This window comes from Tupaia chinensis, unplaced genomic scaffold (assembly GCF_000334495.1).
Source record: "Tupaia chinensis unplaced genomic scaffold, TupChi_1.0 Scaffold000357_1, whole genome shotgun sequence".
Lineage (NCBI taxonomy): Eukaryota > Metazoa > Chordata > Mammalia > Scandentia > Tupaiidae > Tupaia > Tupaia belangeri.
In genome coordinates this window covers 1069897-1084009 of record NW_006159853.1, presented here as the reverse complement: position 1 = coordinate 1084009, position 14113 = coordinate 1069897, and the positions used below count along the sequence as shown (strand labels likewise).

The following is a 14113-nucleotide window of genomic DNA, read 5'->3' as shown; positions in this document are numbered from 1 at the left end:
GTCAGTTTTCTCCAGGCTTTATTTTTTTGTATTTTTAAAATATATTTATTTGCTATACATCAATACAGTATATAAAATGAGATTTCCCATCCAGAATACATTGCATATTGACTCAATCAAGGATATTACCATACATGTTATCATCAACAAATAATTTTCTATTTCTTGTTTCTTATAAATTTTGCTTTTTTCCCCCTTGATTCCCTACCTCTCTTCCTCTACCAATTCTACCCTCTCCTCCCACACTGTCTCCGGTATCTATGGTTGTTCTCCATGCCTTTTTTGGGAGCCATTTTATTGATTCACTAAAGATTTTAAATAATTTAAAAACTTTCAATAGTAAGCACAGCTGATATATACATATCTATAAACACAAGTCTGACTTCAGGCATAAACTTCAGTGAGTAAAGTGAATATACTATAAAGGAGTACCTAGCAAGGGTTATATAGCTTACTGCATTCATTAAACAGGTATTAATAGGTATTTTTAATGCATTTTTAAATTTTAAGAAAAAAATATTTTAGTTTTAAAAGATCAAAATAAAAAATTGTTACAAGAAATCTGCTTAAAACTTAAAGCCAGGAAAATGGTTAGGATTCAGTCCAAATAGTAGGTGGATAAACCTATCAACAGTTTAAGATAAAAATCCTTAAGTATGGAAATCAAAGCATCGAAGAAAGTTGGTAATGTTTTATTCTCAAGTCAAACAATTGTATTTCACTAGTTCAGTCTTACGTAGTTAATTATTCTTCTATTGAATTTGCAGTGTTACTATGGTCTGATCTTTCCATTTAAACTCTGGAAGTTAACATTCAGCTCTGGACTTGTCCCTACCATCAGGTTTGCCACTCTCTTGCTTGTTTCTTGTACTCTTATTTATATGTGTCTGACTTCAGTTTTCCTAGTATAGCACTCCATTCAGCACTTTTTGGAGAGCTGGTATGGTGTTGGGAATTTTTTTTTAATTTTCATTTTTTAATACATTCAATTACATTATTTAGCTTACAAGGTGATCATTTCAATATATGAACATTTCTCCCCAGTTGAGTTGATCAAAATATAACAACACTACCTCCCTGTCTCAGCCATGCTGTCTCTGTATCTCTCCTCCAAATGTTCTTCCCCAGGACCCACTCTTCCACACACCCCACATCTGGCATTCACATCCACCTCTTGTGTTTGTACATCCTTTAGCCCATCAGTTTCAGTTATAGAGTGCGGACATTTGGTATATATTAAGTGGGGACATACAGCGTCTCTCCTTCATAGCCTGGCGTGCTTCACTCAGCAGTAAATCTTCCATATTCTTCCACTTTCTGTCAAAAGTCAGGGTTTTGTTGTTCTTAATGGCTGAATAGTATTCCATGGAGTATATGTGCCACAGTTTTTCAATCCATTCAGCCATACAGGGGCATTTGGGTTGGTTCCATGTCTTAGCAATTGTGAAAAGTGCCGCAATGAACATCGATGTGCAAGCACTTTTCCAATGAGAAATTCTTCTGTCCTTTGGGTAGATGCCAAGAAATGGGATTGCTGGATCATATGGCAGTTCTATTTGTAGATTTTTGAGGAATCTCCAAATTGTTCTCCACAGTGGTTGGACTAATTGACATTCCCACCAGCAGTGTAAAATAATGAGTTTTTAATTTAATTTTATATAACTTTAATTTATTTTATATTTTTGTTAATTTCTTTCTTTTAATCACTACGCATCACTTAGATTGTAAAGTGAATATACTTCTCACCATAACTATCTTAAGAATTTGTTGTTGTTGCTATTTCTAACATTAATCCTTGGCCCTTATATGATATAAGGAGCAGTTTGACATTTTCATTGCCCTCTTCTACTTTATGTATCACACACATTGTGCATGCCTATCTGTATGATCATATGTTCATTTGTTTTCTTCCAAACAGTCAATGCCTATCATCATGTTCTTAAAAGAATTTAGACAGATAAAATAGATTATAATAGTCTGGAAACACAACAGCATAAGTAGCATAGCATGTGTTCTAATAATTACTGTATTTACCTCAACTCTTCAAGCAAGCCTGGCTGAGTATAGAATAACTGCATTCACCAGATCACTAGTAAAGATACAATACGTTGGGGTCAGTGATAATGGAGAAGAGCTGAAAGAGAAGCGATGAAGAAGCGAGAAAGTGGAGAATGAATGAGAGTGGAATACAGTGTTAGGTGACTCCTATGCTTCCAAGTTGTATTGCAGAGTCCGTAGTGAAAACCATTGCTTTCCTCAAGGACTTTGTTTAACTGCCCAATCCTTCCTAAATCAGTTACACTAGACTTCTGTGTTTACAAACATTCCCACTCTCATATATTACGTTGCAGAATTTGTCATTATCTGGAGAAAGAAAAACTGGTGGTCCCAAGCTTCTTTACCTCTTCAAAAAAAAACACTTCTATTTAAACAGAGATGGAATACGCACTCATTCAGCACTTCCCTGTAACTGAATCTGATGATGCCTGCTATTTTGTCAAGGATGCCTGAAAAACAAATCAACTAGAGGACCAAAAAGTTGTCATAAAATTCAATACTCATTACGTATGCTTCCTATATCTGGTTGCACCTAATATTACAAAATTAATTTATAATTGCATGCCAATTATAAATTATAATCTTATAGAATATTTAAAATAATTTAATTTAGCAACTTTTTTCTTTTTATTCCACAGGACATGTGTGAATACCAGTGACAAGAGAGAAAACACTCCTCAATGGTTCCTGGTCATGCTGCAATCCTTCTTTCTCTATTTCTCCATCCTTTCAGGGCCCTGGGCATGTGGGCAATTGCAGGGTTTGGAACCAGGGTGAGCCATCTGTGATTCAACTTGCTTGCTTCAGTGCTTAATCACTGCTCTTAGGGGCTGTCTTGACAAATTATATTCTTATACTGTTTAATAAACAGGTGAAAGTAATTTTATGCTGTGATACGCAGTATTCTATTCAAAGCTGACACTTAGGGATTGAAAATCAGGCATTCTCTGAAGCAATATCAGGATCACTATTATGTATTAACCTTATTTTTAACCTTATTTCTAATAAGAACTTATCTCTCTCTAAAAAAAAAAAAACAGAAAAAATAAATTCAATCAAAATAAAGAAACTGAAAATTTCTACATTCTTACACTGCCATCTCAGAAAACTCTAAGAAATTTGTCCCATGGAATTCATCCTCTTTTCTTATCCTTCTGCACAGAAATGACTTTTTTATATAGACTTTCTTAAAATATTTGCTGAGCTCAAAAGATTCTTTTATTCTGAAGCTTATATTTCAATCAATTTATTTCCTGTATTAACAATAAACCTTGAAAATTATGAGCTAGTCACACAATTCTGCTTCTTCCTCAGAACGGGTATGCACACTGTAGTAAACAAAAAAAAAAAAAGAAAAGAAAAGAAATATATCTACAAATTATATTGAACTAATCTTCAATGAGCTCTTTGAGACAAAGATGAAAATAATCCATCACTTACCTACTAGAAGACTCTCTAAATTAGTGTCAATTCTGTCCATCCCCCCCTTTTTTTTCTTTTTTGGAGAGGTTTTTCACTATAAGGCGCGTGTGCTCGCCGGACAGACAGAGAGAGACACAGAGACAGAAAGCGAGAAATCACCCCCCAGGGGGGATGGTCACGCCGCAATCCCTTCTCCTCCATTCTCCTCTAGGGATCTTGGGCACGCACGCACATGCGCCTGGCGTGAGTTTTAAGCCACCAGGTCTGGGACGTGAACCGCGATCCACTACATGGGAGTCCAGCGACATAGCCATTACGCTAACTGCTGGTTCCCTGCCCATCCCTTTTTGAAAGCAGCCTTCCAATGGATAACTGGCGGAACTGTTTATTTCTGCATTCCAGAAGGAATGTTTTAGCATAAGATATTAACCTCTAGAGTATATTCCTCAATGTTCCCCTTCCTTTTCTTAAACTGTTTTTGCTTCTTTTTTTTTTTTTTTCTCCCAGAGAGAGACAAAGAGGCAGAGTGGGAAAGTGAGAAAGCAAGGCACCTGGTCCAGGACTTGAACTGCAGTTGGCATGTCAAAGTCCAGCACCTTAATTAGCACACCACCTGTCAAACCCAAAATTCTCCTTCTTTCTTCATGAGAAAATCTTAGATGTTGCAATAAATTTAACTTTTGGCTTGACTATCAAGCCTGTGAAAATAGCAACTTAATCCTCCTCTTATTTAGCAACCAATGCAAAAAAAAGTGGAGGTGTTAGGTGCCAAGGGCACCAGGGGAATAGGGAAACATTGTAATGGATGATGGAGAAGATGGCAGAGGACAAAAAACAAAAAACAAAAAACAAACAAAAAAAACCAGTATCACTGGGTGACCAGCAGATGGTGAAATGATTACGTCGTCACAAGTTGTCCATACTAATTCTTCAATTCTCATTTATATACAGAGAGAGATAGAGAGACAGAAAGCGAGAAATCACTCCCCAGAGCGGATGGCCATGCCACAATATCCCTTCTCCTCCATTCTTCTCTCGGGATCTTGGGCACACACACACACACACACACGCGCCTGGCATGAGTTTAAGCCACTGGGTCTGGGACTCAAACCGTGGTCGACTACGTGAGAATCCAGCGACATAGCCATTATGCTAACTGCTGGTCCCCATTTATATGTGTATCTTATATTACTTAACACCAGGGTGTAAGATACTCAAGATTATACGTAATAAATTAAAATTGAAGATTAAAAAATTGAAATAGAAGTGTAATAAAGTATATAAAACAATTTGTTTAATATTTTTGTAATTTATACCTTAGATAAGAGACTGATAACCAGAATACACAGGGCACTCAAGCAGCTTACATGAAAAAAATGATTAACCCAATTAAAAGATGGCAAAATGAGCTGAATAATTAACTTTCTAAGGAAGACATACCAACAGCCAAAAAGCATATAAAAAAATGCTCAACAGCCCTCATCATAAGGGAGACACAGATCAAAACAACAATGAGATCCCAACTAACTCCAGTCAGAATGTCAAAGATTAAAAAACAACAAAATCGTAAGTGCTGGCAGGGATGTGGTGAGGGGAACTCTCCTAACTACTGGTGGGGATGTAAATTAGTCCAGCCACTGTGGAGAACAATATGAAGGTTCCTCAAAGACCTATAAATAGAACTACCATCCATATACTGTGTTTCTATATATTTTAGTCAATCAGTTTCAGTCATAGAGTGCAGACTTGATATCTATTAAGTGGGGACATACAATGTCTCTCCTTCATAGCCTGGCTTGCTTCACTCAGCAGTAAATCTTCCATATTCTTCCACTTTCTATCAAAAGCCAGAGGTTTTGTTTTTGTTTTTGTTTTTCTGGCTAAATAGTATTCTATACAGTATATGTTTCACAGTTTCTCTATCCATTCATCTGTTCGTGAGCATTTGGATTGGTTCCATGACTTAGCAATTGTGAATAGTGCCACAATTAACATCGATGTGCTAGCACTTTTCTGATTAAGTATTCTTCTGTCTTTTGGATAGATACTGAGGAGTGAAAGACTAGGGTCTGAGGAAGGACATTTAGAATAAAAATAGGGAGGCAAAGCATTAATGGGGCAAAGAAATACGATATTATCTGTTGAAGATATTTTATAGTTTTATCAAATGGACTAGGGAGAAATGTTCACCTGTTGAAATATTCACTTTGTAAACAGAATAATGAGATCGCATGTAAAAAGAAAATGAAATAAAAAAGTAAAAAATGGGAAAGTATACTTAGGAACAAACTAAAAAAATAATAATAATAAAAGAATTACCATATGATCCAGCAATTTTACTCTTGGGTATCCAAAGCAAAAGTGAACACTGAGTCAGAAAAGTGTTTGGACAACTATGTTTGTTGTCCAAAGTGTTTACAGCATTAATCACAATTGCTAAGACAAGGAACCAACCCAAATGTCCATGAACAGATGATTAAATGTACAAGGTAAATTAAAATAAAAAAATTAAAAAGAAAAAAGACATTTATCATAACATTCTGAGAGTGGTGATTAAGACACTGGATTCCATGTGGCTGGTTCTATGGTTGGAGTCCTGCATGTACCCAGTGGCTTGAAAAACATGCCCAGTGGGACCAGCAGTTAGCATAATGGCGATGTTGCTGGATTCCCATGTAGTTGACCGCGATTCAAGTCCCAGAACCAGTGGCTTAAACTCACATCAGGCACATGTGCATGCGTGCCGAAAATCCCAAGAGGAGAATGGAGGATAAGAGGTTATGGTGTGGCCTTTTCCCCTGGGAGGTGATTTCTCGCTTTCGTCTCTCTGTATCTCTCTGTCTTTCTGGTGAGCACATGCTCCCTGTAGCAAAAAATGACCTCTCAAAAAAAAAAAGAAAGAAAGAAAGAAAAACATGCCCAGCATGTGTGCATGCATGCTTAAAATCTTGAGATGGGAAAGGAGGAGAAGATATTGCAGTGTGGCCATTGCCCCTTGGGGGAGATTTTTCACTTTCTGTCTCTCTTATTTCTCTCTGGCTAGTACAAACACTCTCTGGCAAAATTCTTAAAATAAAAAATAAATAAAAATAAAAAAGATGTCTATCACAAGTATTATTCAAAAAAAGTATTATTCTACTAAGTTGATAGGTGAAAAAATATCCACCTAGTACTTTAATTTGAATGTATGTAACAGTAGAACTGAGTATCCTCACATGTTTTACTTACTAACAGTCTGTTAAAATAATTTAAGGAAAATTTCTAAAATTCTAAGAACATCTATTCCTCTCTCTCTTTTTTGAATCAAAGAGATCTTTTATTTATTTTTATATATTTTATATTTACATTTAATCACTATACATCTTTATGCTGTACAACATGGTTTATCTCAGCATCAGTATGGTGTCTATAGGTCAAGACAAAAACATTATCACATACACTATCATCAGCAAATAACTTTTCTTTTTTTTTTTTTTTTTTTTGGAGAGGTTTTTTTGCTATAGGGTGCGTGTGCTCGCCAGACAGACAGAGAGAGACAGAGAAACAGAAAGCGAGAAATCACCCCACAGGGGGGATGGTCACGCCGCAATCCCTTCTCCTCCATTCTCTTCTTAGGATCTTGGGCACGCACGCACATGTGCCTGGCGTGAGTTTTAATCCACCCGGTCCGGACGCGAACCGTGGTCGACCATGTGGGAGTCCAGCGACATAGCCATTACGCTAACTGCTGATTCCCATAACTTTTCATTTTTGTGTCAAATAAATGCATTGTTTCTTTTTTTTCACTCTTAAAATTTAAGAAGCATAATTTTGATGCACCCTTCTAGCTGGGAAAAAGTATTTTTTAAAGCTAGTGATCTCCTAAATCATTTATCAATTAATTTATCAAAATTGCCAGTTAATTTTCTATCATTTTCTATTTCTCTTGTCCTTATTGCTCATCTTATTTATTTAATACTTTTCTAACACTTATAATTTTAGACATTTAATAATTGTATATGCTTATAGCATAGAACATGATGTTTAGATACATGTGTACATTAGTCAGTGATTAGATAAGAGTATTTAGTGTATTCATCATCTCAGACATTTATTGTTTCTTTGGGATGAAGATATTCAAAATTATCTTTTAGCTATTTTGAAATACATGATATAAAACTGTTAATAATGATCTCTCTTCTGTGCAGTAACACAATAGAACTTATAGTGACCCTGTACCTGTTAACCAGTCTCCATTTGCTGTCCATCCTACCCTCCCCAGCCTCTGGTAAACATTATTCTACTCTTTCATAAGTTTGGCTTTTTCAGATGCCACGAGCTGGTAAGGATGTGGAGGATGAGAAATTCTTGTTCTGTTTTTGGTAGTGTAAATTAGTATAGCCTCTATGGAAAACAGCATGTAGATTTCTCGAAAAAAAATTGAAAAATTGAACTAGTATATGACCCAGCAATCTCACTCCTGGGTGTATACCCAAAAGAAACAAAATCAAAATGGCAAAGAGACACATGCACTCTCGTGTTTATTGTAGCAGTGGTCACAATAACCGAGATTACAGAATCAACCCAGATGTCTACCAATGGATGAACTGATAAAGAAAATGTGGCTTATATATTATATAGAATATAATCTAGCCATTACAGAAGTGAATTCATGTCATTTGCAGGACCTTGAATAAACCTAGAGGACATTAAGTGAAGTGAGTTAAGTACAGAAGCGTTTACATTGTTCGCCATTGTTTTTCTCTCTGAAGCAGAGTGGACAAATCCACAGTTATGTTTTAGCCTCCTGCCCCAACATGCGACAGTCCCAAATTTGAAACTAAGATCTCAAGATAGTACTCCCATTAACCATTTTCTGTTAGAACAGATATATTAAAGTTTTTTTTGTAAAATATTCAGATGCCAAATTGTGACATGAAGTAGAACAGAAAGTTACCACAGCAGATACATTCTCATGGACAAAATAACTTTTTTTAAAAATGAGCAAATGAGAATAGATGATTCTATGACTATTCAGAAAGATGTCTTTCACATAGATTTAGGAACAGAAAAGAAAAAAGAAAGAAAAAGAAAAAAGACATAAAAGGAAAAGAAAATACTAAGAATTTACATATTTGATGTCAGTCAATTCCAATCAACATTTGAAGGAGTAGTCCTGTTTCCTGAATTTGTGACAACAAATAAAAAATAAATAAAATAAAAACACAGTTCTGACTCAATATAATAGCTCTTTTAAGTGAAAAAATTGGTGACAAAACATATTTGGTTCCTAACTTTTAAATTATACTAATAATTTAATTTTAAAAATGTGTTAGTCTATTTGTTTATTTCTCCAAGACAGAATAAGGCAAAGAGAAATAAACAGTCACATCCAACAGCATCTTCACACCATGATTCTTCCCCTGGCCTCAGTCAGCCAGGATCATCGGCACACATGCAACCTCTGGTGTGCAACAGAGACCTCAGGACATGAAAACAGGACCTTGCCACCTGATCTCAGTATCACATAACATTGCATTACCACTGTGCTACTGGGACTGGCCTAATACATTAAATTTTATAATGGCAACAGTAATGACGATGATGTTTAACATTTATCACTATTATTTGACATTATAGAGTCCTATAAGAAAAAGTATCTTACTACTCTTCAGTCTTGGTTTATTTCTCTAATTATATCCACCTTGCCTCTAATAGCTATTATCTTCTGCCACTGACTATCTTTGAATTTCAGAATTTTCACCCGTACCACAGAACAAAGTTACAGGAAGTATAGTCATTTATATCTCCCATGAAATTCCTCAAAACTATTTGTGCTCCTGTTACCAATACATTATTGAAATTTTTATTATTAGCTTTTTTTTTTTTGAGAGGTTTTTGCTATAAGGTGCGTGCACTCGCCAGACAGAGAGAGACAGAGAGACAGAAAACGAGAAATCACCCCCCAGGGGGGATGGCCATGCTGCAATCCCTTCTTCTCCATTCTTCTCTCGGAATCTTGGGCACGCACGCACGCGCGCCCAGCGTGAGTTTAAGCCACCGGGTCCGGGACTCGAACCACGGTCGACTATGTGGGAGTCCAGCGACATAGCCATTACACTAACTGCTGGTCCCTTATTAGCTTTTTTTGACATTCAATCACTGTGTACCATTAGAGCATACAAATGAATTTTCCCATTCTAAATACACTACATATTAGTTCAGTCAAAGATATTCCCATACATATTATCATTAACAGATAATGTTCCATTTGGGGTCCATTAAACGTTTTATTTATTTATTTATTTTTCATTTTCCCCTTGCATTCCTTCCCTATCTTCTCTTCCATCCCCCACCCTCCTCCCACACTGTCTCTGGTATCCACAGTTTCTCTCCATGTCTTGATAGTATCCAGTTTTTCAGTTTCTGCCATATAGTACTGCTATTTTTTATATATTGAGTACCTCTGTTTTGGAATGTGGCTTGCTTCACTTAACAGTAAATCTTTTGTATTATTAAATTTTTTATCAAATGCCAGGATCTCATTGATTTTTATGGCTGAGTAGCATTCTGTAATGCATATATGCCACACCTTTTTATTCTATTCATCTGCTTATGGATTTGGGTTGGTTCCATGTCTTCACAATTGTGAATAATGCCACAATAAACATGGATATTCAAGTATTTTTCCAAATGAGAATTTTCCTATCATTTGGGTAGATTCTCAAAAGTGGAATTGCTGGGTCATATGGTACTTCTATCTTAAGGTCTTTGAGGAACCTCCTTATTGTTCTCCACAGTGGCTGGACTAATTTAGATTCCCACAAACAGTGTAGGAAAATTTCCTTTTCACCATGGCCTCACCAGCACTTCCCATTTTTTTTTTAAACTGTCATTCATACTGGGGCTAGATGCTATCTCATTGTCATTTTGGTTTGCATCTCCCTTCTTGATAAGGGATGTTGAAAATGTTTTCATATGCTTTTTGATCATTTATATATATTCCTTAGAGAGATGTTTATTCAGCTCATTGGTCCGTCTTTTATTTTTTTGTTTGTTTGTTATGTTTCTTGGGTAAGTTTCTTGAGTTTCCTGTGTATTCTGGTTATCAGTCTCCTATCTGAGGTATGGTTTGCAAATATATTCTCCCATTCCAAAGGTTGTGGATTCACTTTAATTATTATTTCTTTTGCTGTGCAGAAGCTTTTTAACCTAATGTAACCCCACTTGACTATGCTTTGAGTGTCTTTTTAAAGAAGCTTTTGCCTATTCCAATGTCTCCAAGAGTTTTCTATCAGTAGTTTTATAGTTTGAAGTCTTCACTTGTACATTTTTATTATATTAGTAAAGATAATTACTTCTTGTTCTTTTTTATTTAATTATATATATATATTTTTTTTTTGAGAGAGACAGATTTTTGCTCTAGGGTGCATGCACTCGTCAGAGACAGAGAGAGAGAAAGCAAGAAATCACCCACTGGGAGGATGGCCACACTGTGATCCCTTCTTCTCCATTCTCCTTCTGGGATTTTGGGCATGAAATTCACACATGTCTGGCTTGAGTTTCAAGCTACCAGGTCTGGGACTCAAACCAGAGTTGGCCATGGATGTTCACCACCTAAATCACTCCTCCACCTACTGGCCCAAGATTCAGCATCAGATGATCTTATCAACATACTTGTTATGATTTCTAACAACAGTGCCATAACAAAGCACTATATGCTGAGTGGCATAATCAACAGAAATTTACTGTCTCACAGTTCTGGAGGTTAAATGTTTGAGATCAAGACATCACCAAGGTTTGTTCTCAATGAGAGCATTTGTACCACGATTCTCTCCTGGCTTCAGGTAGTTTACTGGCAACCATTGGCATTCTTTGATTTATCTTCTTTTTCCCATGGCATTATCACTGTGTGGGTGTCTGTCTCTACATTCGAATTTCCCTTTTCACTAGTCATACCAGTGACTCACCCAAAGATTTCAGTTTAACTAACTTCTGTTAAGACCTTGTCTCTAAGTACATTTGGAGGTACTTAGATGAAGATTCCAAGATAGCATTTTCTTAGGTGACAAATTCAACTCATACCAACAATAAATTTCACATTGGGACTGAGACTCTCATGCCAAAAGTTCCTTAGTTTCTAAACTTCTATTCTGCCATCCCTAGTTAACTACTAGATCTACTTCCACAGTGAGATACTCTCCTAGTTTACACTTGCATGTGTTAGCAAAGTCTTGCAACTTCCTCACATATGTCATTTCCTCCTGGAGCAAGACTGTGCTCTCCTGTGTGGACTTTCCTTGGGACTTGCCTCTGGTTAGCTGTTGGGAAGCACTAAGAGTAGAGGAGTAAATTTGTGAAGAGAACAAATATTATTACATGATAAGTTCCTCCAATGAGGTAATGACATGATCTTGAGGTAGGGAAATTATTTAAAGAGATAGTAAGCTACATCAACAACCCAAAGAATGCAAGATAATTTATGGGATCATGAATTTCACACTTCCTCAAGTGACCTTACTTTAGTTCTTAGCTTCACACTCTTTTCTCTATAAAGACCTGACTTGAACCCAGAAATATAAGGTAGTAGGAAGAATAATGGTTGCAAAGATGTCTGTGATCTAATGAATTAAATCTATGAGTGAGCAAACTCTCTGTCTGAAGATGTAGTGACAGTAGCTTTGCCCTGAATGTGTATCCAGGAGACATCACAGACAAGGTGTTGGGGGAGGCAAATAAATTCATTATCTGCCCCTTTTCTTCTTCTTTTTCTCTCTAATTATCAGTGGGCATGTACACCTGCCAGAGGAAGACAGATAGAGAAAGAAAAATCACTCCCTAATGGAGTGTGTTTATTTCACAGTCTCCTCTCCACCTTTCTTTATCTCATTTGAATTTGAAACATAAGTTTATGTCCAGCATGTTTTTAAAGTTACAGTTGCCTAGAGTCAAACTATGGTTGCGTGTGGAATCTGGTTCTCTCAACAATTGGGCTCTGGGCTGGCCCAAAGTATACAGCCCTTTCCAAGTTTCCCTTGTCTTGAGATTAAAGAAGACACTACGTAAAACTCTGCTAGTTGGACTATAATACTGAGCAAACCTTTCAATAGGAGAACAGAATTGTAGCTGCTGTAAGTATTTAAATTCACAAAAATCTGAAAAAGAGTGATGTATGCATGTTGTTATAATAATTGTGGAATGTAGTTTTATATTCCTCCACAAAAAAGATGATCATTTTCTCAAACTAGAAAAATTCTAAATTTTCTTGTACAATAATATAGATACTAATTTATTAATATAAATATAATAAAAATGTATAAATAGAATTGGAAATTTCAAATAAAATCATACTTCTGCTTAATTTGTATATGGAATATACAAATAATGAAACAAATTGAAATGAGACCAAGTTTAGCATTCACATAATTAGAAACTGTGGTACTGATGGATCATGACAAAGATGATATTCCTCTCCATAGCAGAAATATACTTATCATTCACTGTCTCCATCTTTTCTGCTCAAGTTACTCTTCAAGATTGCATTAAAAATCACTAACATAATTCATATAGGTGATTCAACTGTTTCTGTTTCAAAGCCTAAATATGTTTCTTTGGGTTATTACATTTTGTTTCTGTAATCTGTTAATATTTACAGATGATTGAATCAGCTGATTACTATCATTTCTAGGTCATAGAAATATGTATATCTTAATTTAAAAAAATCTATGTTACAAACATAACAGCCCTATATTTCAAACAAATGAACATGGATGATGTGCTTTAAGAGAAAATTTAATGCATGCTCCCCAAATTAGAGGAGATCAAATGAGGGGCAAAAAGTATATTTTACAAAAAGAATAATTTTGTGACTGCAATGTTAACAGTGAAAGTCTTCCTAAGATCAAAGACACTTTCAGAAAGATTAATTTTCTCTCTATATACCACTACTGTTATAGAAAAATCTGGTTAAATAGATGGTAAAATTTCATGGTATAACCCAAAGACCTGACAGGGAGATTGCTTAGATTACATATAATGTAAAGATTATAACATGAAGTTTCATTAATGATTTGAATTTGCTACTTCCACTGACTCAGGAATATTAATTAAGTTGATCATCAAACATAGTGACATCAGAGTGTCTAATAAAGGAAACCGTTTAGAAGAATGAAAACCTGCCAGGATGTGGCAAAGTTGTGAGTATACACATAATTAAATATTAGCAGAGAACTCTAGAGATCAGCTTGGAGAAGGGCTGTAAAAGCCACAAACCAAAGCCACAATTGACATTAGACAAGCAACAGTGGCAGAGACACAGCCAAAAACTACATTAAAGGAATGAGATTTAGTATCTGCTTTTACCTTATGCTGTTTCTTACAGAATATAAAACAGATTTGGTATTATCCAGTGTATGTGTTCACATTGTCTCTCTTCCTGAAGAAGCTAGCCCTAATCCCCCAAGACAGAGCTACATTAAATCAACAATAAAATATGATGTTTTCTATTGACTTCTTTTAGCTCAATACAAACTATGGAGAAGGATTTGAAACCTTGATTCATTTTTTAATTATCTGAAATCAATTTCTTGCTCCATAATCGTCTCATGGCATTTTTCACTTCTGCATTCCTCAAAGTATAAATCAGAGGATTGAG

The 14113-nt window shown here is 35.6% G+C and overlaps 1 protein-coding gene and 1 pseudogene across 1 annotated transcript in view; both read right to left on the bottom strand.

Annotated features, from left to right (window-relative positions):
- LOC106735331 (olfactory receptor 4C16-like) overlaps window positions 1-3538 on the bottom strand; it is a 7122-nt pseudogene extending 3584 nt beyond the window's left edge.
- An 8083-nt stretch (window positions 3539-11621) lies between these two features.
- LOC102479037 (olfactory receptor 4C16-like) overlaps window positions 11622-14113 on the bottom strand; it is a 3348-nt gene continuing 856 nt past the window's right edge. The window contains exon 2 of the mRNA XM_006152768.1: window positions 11622-11793. Coding sequence (XP_006152830.1) covers window positions 11622-11793 — 172 coding nt within the window. The remainder of the gene's footprint in view (window positions 11794-14113) is intronic.